Source organism: Bufo gargarizans, chromosome 4 (genome assembly GCF_014858855.1).
Source record: "Bufo gargarizans isolate SCDJY-AF-19 chromosome 4, ASM1485885v1, whole genome shotgun sequence".
In the NCBI taxonomy this organism is placed as follows: Eukaryota; Metazoa; Chordata; class Amphibia; order Anura; family Bufonidae; genus Bufo; species Bufo gargarizans.
The window spans coordinates 764,077-779,152 of NC_058083.1; the positions used below are offsets into that span (position 1 = coordinate 764,077).

The 15,076-nt window shown below is 45.9% G+C and overlaps 1 protein-coding gene across 4 annotated transcripts in view; it reads left to right on the forward strand.

Moving 5' to 3' along the window:
* Positions 1-7,836, forward strand: part of LOC122936169 (perlwapin-like) — a 72,681-nt gene extending 64,845 nt beyond the window's left edge. For 3 of the 4 annotated variants that reach the window (XM_044292237.1, XM_044292238.1, XM_044292239.1), the window contains 2 exons: positions 1,697-1,843; positions 7,430-7,836. In XM_044292237.1, coding sequence (XP_044148172.1) covers positions 1,697-1,843; positions 7,430-7,569 — 287 coding nt within the window. In that variant the 3' untranslated portion in view covers positions 7,570-7,836. The remainder of the gene's footprint in view (positions 1-1,696; positions 1,844-7,429) is intronic. The other variant, XM_044292240.1, reaches the window with a different exon arrangement.
* The last annotated feature ends 7,240 nt before the right edge of the window (positions 7,837-15,076 follow it).

The following is a 15,076-nucleotide window of genomic DNA, read 5'->3' on the forward strand; positions in this document are numbered from 1 at the left end:
CAGGAAGTGATGACATACAGGAAGTGATGATATACAGGAAGTGATGACATAGGAAGACAAGACACCATCACTTAGAATAACCTAGCCAACAAACACATGTATACAATAATCTACCATTACCACTGGAGATATTTTTATCCATCCTCGCTCAGTGATCAATACCAGATAAAGTTACTATGATCCACATGCATGTTCATGTACAGGACAACGTCATTATCTCCAGCGGCTGATCAGGCGCACTAGAGACAACAAACGCACGGTCCATTCATTAAATTGTTCTCTTAACAAATGTATCCACGCCAAGCCAATAAATCTGCGTCTTGCGCGGGGGCCCTAGCCGGCGTCCATACATCAGCCAACAAAACACTGCTCTGCTGAACACATCAGTCTCCTTCGGCCCACAGCCGAGTGCTTAGCACATGGACCATTCACCGATGGAGACCTCTGCGCCCAGCAGCTGTGACAGGACATACACAGGAAGATATCCACTCCAATGGTTTACCCTGACACCGAGAGACATGGTGACAATACACAATATATTAGAAACACATCCTAATAAAATCTCATCAACACGCCGCAGGACTGGATTTCGCACCGAAGTGACTGAACTCATGCCCGCGCAGCCCGCAAGTAGCGGAACAAGTACAAGGTGTGCACACATCTTCCATGACACCAGCCTGTAAGTGTAAATGTATGAGAAATAGCATTCTGTAGCGATGTGCTGATGTCAGCGGTACATAACAGCGCGCTTTATAACTCCGTGCCCGCCGCCGCTCTCTTCAAATAAACACTTTCAAAATATGCTAATGAGCCTGTAGGTGCTATGAGGGCGTTGCTTCAGCACCTAGAGGCTCGGTCTACTCACCCTTTGGCACGCCCAGGTCCAGTTGATTGACTGGCAAGTTCTCCTCTTTGTCCAGTAAATCCCGTTCCTGCGCCGTCCCGTTTAGTATTCGGCGCAGAGAGTGAAGGATGTGCTCCTGCTGCGGACCTCACTCACTGCGCCGGCTTCACTCCCGTTCCTGCGCCGTCCCATTTAGTATTCGGCACAGTGAGTGACGGACGCGCTCCTACTGCCGGCTTCACTTACTGCGCCTGCGTCGGCTTCACTCACTTTGCAGGCGCTATCCTGTTTAGTGTTCGGGATGGCATAGGCGCGGAATTTACTGGACGAAGAGGAGAACTCGCCAGTCAATCAACTGGACCTGGGCGTGCCAAAGGGTGAGTAGACCGAGCCTCTAGGTGCTGAAGCAACGCCCTCGTAGCACCTACAGGCTCATTGGCATATTTTGAAGGTGTTTATTTGAAGAGAGCGGCGGCGGGCAGGGAGTTATAAAGCGCGCTGTTATGTAACGCTGACATCAGCACATCGCTACAGAACGCTATTTCTCATGACAGAAACCCTTTCAGTGCGTTGGCTTGTATGTTAATTCTTATTATGAAAATTTCCACTCAGTGGGCTTGAGCCCCGGATGTTCTCAGACCCCAGCAACGCCCTTATGCCTCTGATCCTTCTGAATGAGACAGTTCTGTCAACACAAGGACAATCTTTCCACCAAGAACAAAGCCGGTCACAGACGGGATCATTCGACCAAAGGGTTTATTACTGATATTTGTCACTTTTTGAATCTGGTTTATAAGAGGCCACATGTAACTACCTGATACGTTTGTGACACATCAACTTCTTTATTTACAGAGAAACCTGGAAAATGTCCCCTAGATCCATTAGCAAAGTGTCCTCCTAACATTTCTCCTGATAAGTGCAAATCGGACGATGACTGTCCTGGAAAACTAAAGTGCTGCAGGACTCCGTGCGCCAGACGATGCATAAAACCCATCAAGGGTAAGTTCATTAGAAACCAAACCCAACAAGTAGATGGAGCTCATTATTAGACAGGATTTGGCCCCTGGTGAAGGAATCTGACAGCTGTATGGTTACATGACCAGCTCCACCTGATCTGCCAAAATCTGCTTTACCACAAACACATCTCAGAGGTAAATCCAGCTTCACTGGTGGCCGGCAGCCCGGCAATTATCAGGACTGTAACTGCATCACATGACTGTGAGGACTAACGCAAGGAGCGCATTAATGTTCCAAAGTGTGGACCTGTGAGCACTTCATGTGTCATCATATGAGAGCTCCACAAGGTTCTGTGTGCTCCTCTAGAAGGAATGTTTCTACTGCCATTACATACATTTCCATTAGGTACATAGATATTATACAGCACCTGTACTGATCCTGAGTTACATCCTGTATTATACTCCAGAGCTGCACTCACTATTCTGCTGGTGCAGTCACTGAGTACATTACATTACTTATCCTGTACTGATCCTGAGTTACATCCTGTATTATACTCCAGAGCTGCACTCACTATTCTGCTGGTGCAGTCACTGTGTACATACATTACTTATGCTTTACTAATCCTGAGTTATATCCTATATTATACTCCAGAGCTGCTCTATTCTGCCATTTACTAGATATCTCTCTCATTGATGCCGCTCTTCCAGGCTCTCAGGATTAGAGTTGAGCGAACCCGAACTATAAAGTTCGGGTTTGTACCAAACTTTAGGGTTTTCAGCACCTGGACCTGAACCCGAACATTTGCATAAAAGTTCAGGTTAGGGTTCGGTGTTCGGCGATTTTTATGGAACTTTTTGAAAGGCTGAAAAGCAGCCAATCAACAAGCGTCATACTGCTTGCCCCAAGAGGCCATCACAGCATGTGACCCAGCCTGTATATAAGCTGGAGTCACGTAGCGCCACCCGTCACTCTGCTCGGATTAGTGTAAGGAGAGCTGCTGTGGGGGAGAGATCAGGGAGAAATCTTATCAAGAACTGGTTTATGTACTCAGCGATCTACAGCAAATGTGTTTTGTGGGTGCAGTGCACTATTTTTTTAAGCCTGCCCTGAGCCAACTACTGCTGAAAACAAACCCTCTCATATACTGCACATCTGGAATTAGACAAGAATAAGTGACTGTCACATTTAGGCCATAAATACGGCTTTTTGGTTACTCTCTAACGGTTGCTTCAATGCCTCTGGCTGCACTCAGCACTGAGATGTCTTTCAGACAACCATTCATTCTCCTTGCGCAGCTCAGTACAGGTCCTTCTAAAAAAAATTAGCATATTGTGATAAAGTTTATTATTTTCTGTAATGTGCTGATAAACATTAGACTTTCATATATTTTAGATTCATTACACACAACTGAAGTAGTTCAAGCCTTTTATTGTTTTAATATTGATGATTTTGGCCACAGCTCATGAAAACCCAAATTTCCTATCTCAAAAAATTAGCATATCATGAAAAGGTTCTCTAAACGAGCTATTAACCAAATCATCTGAATCAACTAATTAACTCTAAACACCTGCAAAAGATTCCTGAGGCTTTTAAAAACTCCCAGCCTGGTTCATTACTCAAAACCGCAATCATGGGTAAGACTGCCGACCTGACTGCTGTCCAGAAAGCCATCATTGACTCCCTCAAGCAAGAGGGTAAGACACAGAAAGACATGTCTGAAGGAATAGGCTGTTCCCAGAGCGCTGTATCAAGGCACCTCAGTGGGGAGTCTGTGGGAAGGAAAAAGTGTGGCAGAAAACGCTGCACAACGAGAAGAGGTGACCGGACCCTGAGGAAGATTGTGGAGAAGGACCGATTCCAGACCTTGGGGGACCTGCGGAAGCAGTGGACTGAGTCTGGAGTAGAAACCTCCAGAGCCACCGTGTACAGGCGTGTGCAGGAAATGGGCTACAGGGGCCGCATTCCCCAGAAACAGCGGCAGAAGCGCCTGACCTGGGCTACAGAGAAGCAGCACTGGACTGTTGCTCAGTGGTCCAAAGTACTTTTTTCGGATGGAAGCAAATTTTGCATGTCATTCGGAAATCAAGATGCCAGAGTCTGGAGGAAAACTGGGGAGAGGGAAATGCCAAAATGCCTGAAGTCCAGTGTCCAGTCCCCACAGTCAGTGATGGTCTGGGGTGCCATGTCAGCTGCTGGTGTTGGTCCACTGTGTTTTATCAAGGGCAGGGTCAATGCAGCCGCTATCAGGAGGTTTTGGAGCACTTCATGCTTCCATCTGCTGAAAAGCTTTATGGAGATGAAGATTTCATTTTTCAGCACGACCTGGCACCTGCTCACAGCGCCAAAACCACTGGTAACTGGTTTACTGACCATGGTATTACTGGGCTCAATTGGCCTGCCAACTCTCCTGACCTGAACCCCGTAGAGAATCTGTGGGATATTGGGAAGAGAAAGTTGAGAGACGCAAGACCCAACACTCTGGATGAGCTTAAGGCTGCTATCGAAGCATCCTGGGCCTCCATAACACCTCAGCAGTGCCACAGGCTGATTGCCTCCATGCCACGCCGCATTGAAGCCTCCTGGGCCTCCATAACACCTCAGCAGTGCCACAGGCTGATTGCCTCCATGCCATGCCGCATTGAAGCCTCCTGGGCCTCCATAACACCTCAGCAGTGCCACAGGCTGATTGCCTCCATGCCACGCCGCATTGAAGCAGTCATTTCTGTAAAAGGATTCCCGACTAAGTATTGAGTGCAGAACTGAACATAATTATTTGAAGGTTGACTTTTTTTGTATTAAAAACACTTTTCTTTTATTGGTCGGATGAAATATGCTAATTTTTTTAGATAGGAAATTTGGGGTTTCTTGAGCTGTGGCCAAAATCATCAATATTAAAACAATAAAAGGCTTGAACTACTTCAGTTGTGTGTAATGAATCTAAAATATATGAAAGTCTAAAGTTTATCAGCACATTACAGAAAATAATGAACTTTATCACAATATGCTAATTTTTTTAGAAGGACCTGTATTACACCTCACAGCACATTCATACTCAGCGCTAGCTTCAGCTGCCTGCTGGACAAGAGATCTCAATTTAACAATTTCCACTTTTAAATCCTCCACTTCTCCTTCCAAACTCAGCTTCATCCTACAAGACTCCTGATATTTATCCGCTATCCACCCAGCAGCAAAAATCAGAGCATGCTTGCCTTTCCTTTTGCACCATTTTCTGGTACCGATCAGGTTTGCTACACAATTCTGAGCCTGCAGCCATGGATCAGTAGATCCCTGCATAGCCTGAAGAATGGCCGCCGTGTCCTTCAACTTTGCAACTTCTTTAAAAATACTTTCCATTGCATAGCTATACAAACACTACAATGGTTGCTACAAAAAATACTCAGCTATCGATCTCTAGGAGTTGTCCCAATACTTTTGGCACAGAACTACAAGCACCTCCTTTCTACACTGTAATACCCGTATTAATTATGCCAAACAAGTCTACAATTCAGTAACAGCCACAGATATACAAACATTAAGCAGAATCATCAACTATAGGACGATTTCACCGCTAAACTGCCACTAATGTTCACACAATGATTCCTGTATCAGACTGGTCACTGAGCTTTACCATAACCGAACACTCCACCGATATCCAGCACAAAACTTATCAAAACAGAATCAAACTGTACATAGAACAAAAATACAAGATAATTATTCTGGACAAAACTAACATTTCAGGCAAAAACAACCTAATCGCTTTCCATAGCAAACTAACCAAGATGGCCGACAAAACCTCATGTCCTCACACACCACACAAAGGAAATTAAAGATGGCCGACAAACCACATGGCTTGACACAAAGGAAATCAAGATAGTGTCTACAAAATCCAGCAATAGAAAATCCAAATTAAACAAAACAGTTTCTATATTCCCTGTTCCCCACCCCCGAAACCAGAGCAAAATCTCCACTCTGCGGGTGATTTACAGGCTAACAATATAAAAATACTCTCTAAATGCTGTCTCTGATTAGAATACAGACTGGCCAAAAACTGCCTTAATCGGGAACTGCGTGCGGCGAAACGGGCATACGCGGAACGCATCCACCATTCCTTGCGCTCAAACGACCGGAGGGCGGTCTGGAAGGGCCTTAGGTCCGCGACCAACTACAAACCCCCCCCGGTGCTCACCACCCCTCATCAGGCGCTGGCAGAGGAGCTGGGCAGGTTCTACTGCAGATTTGAGACCTCGACCGAGGGTGATGTAACTCGTACAATGCCCCCCAGAGTGGGCACCCCAGTCCCGGCTACCACATTATCTGGCCCGCTCGCTAACTTCGCTGACTTCGCTGATCCACCTACAGTGAATGTGACTTCGGTTCGCACCCTGCTATCCAAGCTAAATGCGAGTAAAGCCCCTGGTCCCGATGGTGTCACTCCTGCATGCCTGAAATATTGCTCAGTCCAACTGGCCCCGGCCCTCACCCAAATCTTTGACAGATCCCTTAAGGAGGGACATGTCCCCGCCTGCTTTAAGATCTCAACTATCATCCCTGTGCCGAAGAAACAGGGTGTTTCTGATCTAAACAACTTCCGGCCCGTGGCTCTGACTTCGGTGGTCATGAAGACCCTAGAGAAGGTGGTGCTCTCCATCCTGAAGACCGCCACTCTGGACCGGCTGGACCCTCTGCAATTCGCCTACAGGGCAAACAGATCCACTGACGATGCGATTAACATGTGCCTAGAATACGTCACTGAACACCTCGACAAACCCAACACATACGCGAGAATCCTCCTTCATGAGAAATAGCATTCTGTAGCGATGTGCTGATGTCAGCGGTACTTAACAGTGCGCTTAATAACTCCCTGCCCGCCGCCGCTCTCTTCAAATAAACACTTTTCAACTATGCTAATGAGCCTGTAGGTGCTATGAGGGTGTTTCGTCAGCACCTAGAGGCTTTGTCTATGCACCCTTTGGCATTCCCAGGTCCAGTTGATTAACTGGTGAGTTCTCCTCTTCGTCCAGTAAATCCCGTTCCTGCGCGCGTCCCGTTTAGTATTCGGCGCAGTGAGTGAAGGATGCGCTCCTGCTGCCGACCTCACTCACTGCGCCGGCTTCACTCACTGCGCAGGCGCCATCCCATTTAGTATTCGTCACAGGCACAGTGAGTGAAGGATGCACTCCAACTGCCGGCCTCACTTACTGCGCCTGCTTCACTCACTTTGCAGGCGCCATCCCGTTTAGTGTTCGGCCAGAGAGTGATGGACGCGCTCCTACTGCATACTATTATACTCCAGAGCTGCACTCACTATTCTGCTGGTGCAGTCACTGTGTACATACATTACTTATCCTGTACTGATCCTGAGTTTTACATCCTGTATTATACTCCAGAGCTGCACTCACTATTCTGCTGGTGCAGTCACTATGTACATACATTACTTATCCTGTACTGATCCTGAGTTACATCCTGTATTATACTCCAGAGCTGCACTCACTATTCTGCCATTATCTGGATATCTCTGTCATTGATGCCGCTCTTCCAGTCTCTCAGGATATGTAGTGTCGATACTTTGTGTCTTATGTTTCTATAGTTACATCTGGAAAACTAACTCAATGACCATTTCTTCTCCAGAGAAGCCCGGGACATGCCCACCACCACCACTGACCGTGTGCTCAGCCGATCTGCCACCTGGAAAATGTGAAGTGGACAGTGATTGTCCAGGAAAACAGAAATGCTATGTCATGTATAGGCCAGAGTGCAATCATGTGTAATAAGTGATGTGAGGCGGCCGGATGCATCTCCGTCCCTCACAGTGGAGGACACATCGCCGATCAGCCTCAGTAATTCTCTCTTCTCGCGGCTTTTCCTTCTCTAGTTGCAGATAACCCTGGGAGGTGACAGCGGTGAAGACACTCAGGGCCGGATCCGCTGCCCCAGGTGCCCAGTCTGAATACACCCCCATTATAGCCAGATTCCTCCTCCTTCTCAGCGATCATAGTGACATTTATCAATGTAATAAAGCAGAAGATGAAAAATGAGACTGAGATGTATCATTGACCGTCCATTGTGAGGCATCAAATTATTACTGGTGGCCGAGAAATGTAATTCCTGCTCATTGACGCTGACATTAGACACTGCAGTCTAGAGCGGGCGAGGTCCTGGTGGTCAGAGGTGAGGACTGCGCTCAACCAGACTCCGAGTTATGAACCTTTTCAGGTCTGTTTCGGATGAGTCCACTATAACGGCACGTAACATAGTATTAGTGCACGTGTCAGCGGGAAAAAGAGGAAGAAGAAGGGTTCTCACATGACCCTGACAGGAAGTGGGGGGCCTTGCCCTGATTGGACCCCGGGCTGACAGACAGCATGGATGAGCCAATCAGTGCTGCCGCAGACAGGGAGGTGCCCGAGCAGAGCGAGCAGAACGTCATTCTGGGCTGGGCTGTGGATGAGGGGGTTGGGACTTGCAGGGTCTGCCAGGAAAACTATTTTAGGGACAGTAAAAGACACAATCAGGATTGTATTCTAGTGTCAGGGACAGAGAAGGGGAATGCCGGAATCAGACAGAGGAAGGATTGTGTAGACTATGAGCAGACAGGGAGAACTGTCAGCCCAGGAGTGAGAAGAGGTCGCTGGCTGTGCCTGGCAGTGCCTTCTAGCTGCAATTACTGCCCTATAACACAGCCGCAGCTGCTGCAGAACATCAAAACCTGATACCTGTGGGGACATTCCTTAGTTATTTTTTTTTTTGCCATTTTACAGAAAAATATATATATACAGTGGATATAAATAGTCTGCACACCCCTGTTAAAATGTCAGGTTTCTGTGCTGTAAAAAAATGAGACAAAGATTAATCATTTGACCTATAAACTGTACCACTCAAGGGAAAAACAAACTGAAATATTTTAGGTGGAGGATAGAAAAAATATAAAAATAAAATAATATGGTTGCAGAAGTGTGCAGACCCTTAAACTAATACTTAGTTGAAGCACCTTTTGATTTGATTACAGCACTCAGTCTTTTTGGGTATGAGTCTATCAGCATGGCACATTTTGACTTGCCAAGATTTTGCCGCTCTTCTTGACAAAAACACTCCAGATCTGTCAGATTGCGGGGGCATCTCCTGGGCACTGCCCTCTTCAGATCACCCCACAGATTGTCAATCGGATTCAGGTCTGGGCTCTGTCTGGGCCATTCCAAAACTTTAATTTACTTCTGGTGAAGCCATTCCTTTGTTGATTTGGATGTATGCTTTGGGTCGTTGTCATGCTGAAAAACAGCCCCAAAGCACAATGCTGCCACCACCATGCTTCATTGTGGGTATGGTGTTCTTTTGGTGATGTGCAGTGTTGTTTTTGGGCCAAACATATCTTTTAGAATTATGGCCAAAAAGTTCATACTTGTTTTCATCAGACCATAACACATTTTCCCACATGCTTTTGGGAGACTTCAGATGTGTTTTTGCAAAATGTAGCCTGGCTTGGATGTTTTTCTTCGTAAGAAAAGGCTTTCGTCTTGCCACTCTACCCCATAGCCCAGACATATGAAGAATACGGGAGATTGTGTATCAAACAGCCAGTACATGCCAGATATTCCTGCAGCTCCTTTAATGTTGCTGTAGGTCTCTTGTTAGACTCCCAGACCAGTTTTGTTCTCGTCTTTTCATCAATTTTGGAGGGACGTCCAGTTCTTGGTAATGTCACTGTTGTGCCATAATTTCTCCACTTGATGATGACGGTCTCCACTGTGTTCCATGGTATATCTAACGCCTTGGAAATTCTTTTGTCCCCTTCTCCTGACTGATACCTTCTAACAATGAGATCCCTCTGATGCTTTGGAAGCTCTCTGTGGACCATGGCTTTTGCTGTGGGATGCGACTAAGAAAATTTCAGGAAAGACCAATTAGAGCAGCTGAACTTTATTTGCGGTTAATCAGAGGCAAACTACCAATTGGCGTGGTGTTAAAAAGCAGGAAGTAAACATCCCCATATGCAGTGCTGCATCTATACAGGGGGGGGGCAGATCCTGCACTTGTGGTCCTCTGCTAATGGCAATCCCCAGCAAAAATGCATACAATGGAGGATGCCTGCAGCGGAACACAAGTGCAACAATGGACTTCCTACACAAGATAACAAATGTGCGGATGTGATAAACAGTAAAAATAATAACAAAACAAAGACAGGTGCACTCTGTGGTCTTACTAACCCTCATACTGGTACTCAGTTACCATCACTGGAGGACATCTTCACTGCTCGCTGCAGCAACAGGGCAAAAATTATCTGCGGGAATCCAACTCACCCCGGCCACAGCCTTTTCATTCCCCTACCCTCTGGTAGGCGTCTTAGAGCCCTACACACCCGCACCACTAGGCTGAAGAACAGCTTTTACCCCAAAGCAATCAGTCTCCTAAATGCTCAGAGACTATTACCCCTTCCTAGGATAGAAACTACCACAGACTGAAAGTGACTGCTGCATTCATGACCCCATGGTGACCTCTTGTCTGCAGTGGTGTCTGAATCAGTGTGTATATACTCACAAGCACTTACTATATATATGCTGTGAACTGTGAATAGTAATGCCTTCTAGTGCAATGTTTAGTTTTTTCTAGTGTAATGCTGTAGTTTAAATGTCAGTTCTTGTTCCTCTGTCCATGGCATCTAGGATTGCTCCAAACAACATTTCATTGTATTGTACATTGTATTACATTGTATTGTACAGTGACAATAAAGGCATCTTATCTCTTATCTTATCTTACTGGTGTAAAATTGAGAGATTAGCCAACATATCCTACTTGGAGGACATGTCTGAGCCCGAGCACCGCGCCAAGGTTTCTCAAGTAGCTCGGGACCTAGTGGGCGAATTACAGGAGCGCAAGGTCCGACTCACAGCAATCTCCCAGTAACCTCCAGCATGTGACCATGCATACAATGGGAGGAGGAAGAGAGCTCTGAGCCCCACCCAAGACTGGCTGATATAGCCCGGGCCTCACATGTCCACCAGAATGATGTCTGTGGATGAGATAAAGGCACATTCAAACTAGGAGTTTCTACACCTCTAAAAAATTCGATAAACAAACTACAGATTGGCGTGGTGTTAAAAATCAGGAAGTGCTCAACCCCATATGCAGTGGTGCATCTATACAGGGGGGGCAGATCCTGCACTTGTGGTCTGCTGCTCCTGGTATTGCCCATACGGCCCAGGTAGGTTTAGCGTTAAGTCCCAAACTACTTGAGAAACCTTGGCGCGGTGCTCGGGCTCAGACATGGTCCTCCAAGTAGGATATGTTGGCTGATCTCTCAATTTTACACCAGTATGAGGGTTAGTAAGATCATAGAGTGCACCTGTCTTTGTTTTTGTTATTATTGTTAATCAGCACTTTAAATTATGGCAGGTGTATGGTGACTCCTATTTAACATGATTTTGAATGTGATTGCTTAAATCTGAACACAGCTACATCCCCAGTTATAATGCAACCACATTATTTTATTGTTTTCTTCCCTCCACCTAAAAGATTTCAGTTTGTTTTTCAATTGAGTTGTACAGTTTATAGGTCACATTAAAGATGGAAAAAGTTCTGAAATGATTTATCTTTCTAATTTTTTTACAGCACAGAAACCTGCCATTTTAACAGGGGTGTGTAGACTTTTTATAGCCACTGTATATATCTATCTACCCCATCTCTCCTGGGAAGCGCTGCATTATTCTCCCCCTCCAGACATCAGCAGCATTGTAGAGGGCAGGATTACAGTATGTTTTGCTGGAGCTTAAAGGAATAAGAATTTCTAGTTCTAGTCAACCAAAATGAAGCACAGCTGCATTCGCTATGCGGGGAAAGTTTAGCGGCAGTTCTATGTAACTTCTGAACACGTGGTGCCTTCAGAACAGACTACAAACTCCGCTCTGATGAATGACAGTGCTCCACTGTGCCTGTCAGCCCCTTCCTGGTGAAAACTGCTATAGGCTGTGTGACACTACCCCCCGTGTGTAGCCCAGCCTCACATCTAAAGGCTTATTCAGCACCATGACCTGTGATCTATGATCGTCCAAGAAGCAGTGATGGACGAACATAGGCCGGGACGATTCGCAAAGGCGATCTAGCGAACGCCATCAAATGCTCGCAAACCGCAAGTTTGAGGCGGGCCCAATTCACTTTAATAAACCTTCATCTCATATTTGCAGCAACCAAATACTTTGTAAAGTGCACAAGAAGTCCCAAAACATGGGCAGTGACATACCAGAAGGGGATCAATGGCAAAAATTCCAACAAACAATATGTATCTTAATCAGGGGACATTTTTATGTATCTTAAAGGGAAATTCTCTGAAATGTGCCCTGTTGGAGCCTAGAATTTTTTTTATTTTAGTCCATGGGAGTACGGGCCTTAAAAATGAGGCATTCAACTGACATAAAAGAAATTCTGATTATGTGGCTCGAGGTACATTTTGCTGTCAATGAATAAAATGTTTACTGTAGGCCACTGGACTACAGGCCCCAAACATTAGGCATTCATCGGACAGAAAAGATCAAGTGAATATGTGGCCGGAGGTCAAATACATATGTTTAAAAGAAATAAAAAATATAAAATGTAATTAAAAACATGGCTAACAAAATCACCCCTCTTGAAAAAGACCCTAATGATAATAGCTGAAATTCGATTTTACGTGGTCATCACTGGTGTTGAATTCCTCCGAGGCCCCGTACAGAAAAGAACAAGTAAGTATGTGGCTGGAGGTAAATTACACGTTCATTGGATATTAATTTTACAGCAGGCCAGTGGACTACAGGCCCTAAAAATTATGCATTTAGCGTACAGAATAGAACAAGTAAGTATGTGGTTGGAGGTAGATTACACAGTCATCGCATATCAATTAAACAGCAGGCCAGTATACTACAGGCCCCAAAAATTATGCATTCACCGTACAGCAAAGAACAAGTAAGTATGTGGCTGGAGGTAGATTACACGGTCATTGGATATCAATTTTACAGCAGGCCAGTGGACTACAGGACCTAAAAATTAGGCATTCAGCAGATAGAAAATAACAAGTAAGTATGTGGCTGGAGGTAAATTACATGGTCATTGGATATCAATTTTACAGCAGGCCAGTGGACTACAGGCCCCAAAAATGATGCATTCAGCAGACATAAAACAACAAGTAAGTATGTGGCTGGAGGTATATTAGACGGTCAATGGATATCAATTTTTCTGAAGGCCAGTACAAATACAGGTCAAATACATATGTTTAAAAGAACTAAAAATATAAAATTGGATTAAAAACATAGCTAACGAAATCACCCCTGTTGAAAAAAAAACTAATGATAATAGTTGAAACATGTGGTCGTTACAGGTAATGAATTCCTCTGAGGCCCAAAACATTAGGCATTCAACGGACAGAAAAGGCCTTTTATGCCACTGTATTTAACTAAGACAGGGACCAATATTTGTTCTGGTGGTGGCGGATATTTGTGGGCTGTCATGAGGAAATTCAATTAAACGCGTTCGACTCGTCACATTCCTTAGAGATCCATGCCTCATTTATTTTTAGAAATGTGAGGTAGTCAACACTGTCGTGAGCAAGGAGAGTGCGCTTATCGGGCACGATCCCCCATGCTGCGCTGAATGTCCTTTTGGACAGGGCACTTGACGAGGGGTAAGCCAAGAGTTCCATGCCAAATTGTGCCAGCTCTGGCCACAGGTCAAGCCTGCACGCTCAGTAGTCAAGGGGTTCCTGTCTTCTCAGAGCGTCCACATCGGCCGTTAGCCCAATGTAGTCGGACACCTGTCGGTCTAGGTGTAACTACCGGGAAAGCAGGGGAAGCAGCTGCTTCGGGGCCTGGGCTGACAGAGAGCTCCGGTGACACTGGGGGCCCGGCCTGTCCATCATCACCGCCTCCCCACCCCGTGTGTGGCCGAATCTGAGCAACGCAGCGATTTCCACACAATCTCCAGCACAGCCTGTAGCCTTACTCCGCTCACTCATGTGACTGATCACATGCTCGTGACATCATTAAAGTTCCTTTCGCACACTAGGAACTAGCATCTCCTGAGGTAGGACATGTGAATGGAGCAGTTCCAGCACTGATGTAGATACGGGGGTCGCAGAAAACCAGAACCCCCCGCCTGTCCTGTACTGCTTCTGTGAAATTACAAGTCCCAGAATACTAGTTCTCTTTATAGGTGTAAATCCATTAAAACCTGGCTACTTGTAAGCTTCCCTTATGTATGGAGACAGTGAGCTGTGGTTATCAGGGGCTCAGACCATGGGGACAGTCGGTGTCAGCCCTGCAGCAATACATAGAATGGGCTCCTATCCTATAGCAGGGGTCATACTGTGCTGTACATACAGTGTAGTGTGACGTCATGTTCACCTCTCCGGTTATATTACACAATTCTGCAGCCCTCCCACCCCCCCACGGCCCTTGTCTGAGCCCCTCGACCCTTGTCTGTGCCACCCTGGCCTGTGCTCCCCTGGACCCTGTCTGTGCCCCTCTGCTTGCTGTTCTGCCGTCTACTACTGCTTATTTTGTTACTCTTATATATGCAGAGGATGTGCTCTTATATGTGCCATAATAAGTACCAGTACATGGCGGAACAGCGGGCAGAAAGGGGAGGCTGCCATGTACTGCAAGCTATAGACAGTATCACCCCCCTTCCCAATGTTTTATATAAAGATAAATATACAAAAAAAAAAAGTCTTTACTATTAAAATATAAAAATACTAAAAATACAGTTTTGGTGACCAACTCCCCCCCCCCCCCCCACACACACACACGCACCCACCAAACAAAACATTTTTTGAATAAGAGCCCATGCACACGACTATATGCCCTCTGATACATTCGGTCCTTGAGCGGGCCATATGTCCCGGAGCGGCACTGATCGTGTGCACGGGAGCGCACAGCTTCATAGATAACTAAAACGTATGATTATGGGACAGTAGTCTCACGCGCAGCCCATCTGTCATGGACGGTGTACAGGAAATAAGGCAAAGCAACATGTATAAACGACTCGCTGGATCCAAAAACTAAGGAACCAAGGGAGACCCCTGCAGAAGACCTGGCACTTTCCCTGGCTGCTCAGCCTATGCAAAGATCCGAATGGTGGAGGTTTGCATATCCACGAACCTTGACTATAAAGCCCTGAGCACCCTACAATAGTGAGGGGACACGACCACCGGCTCCCTACACAAGATACGGAGGGGGTCAGGGTCACCTGGGATCCAGCAAACAGATATTAACAGATAAAGGTACACTTAGCTTTGAAGCAAACAGGAGGACAGAT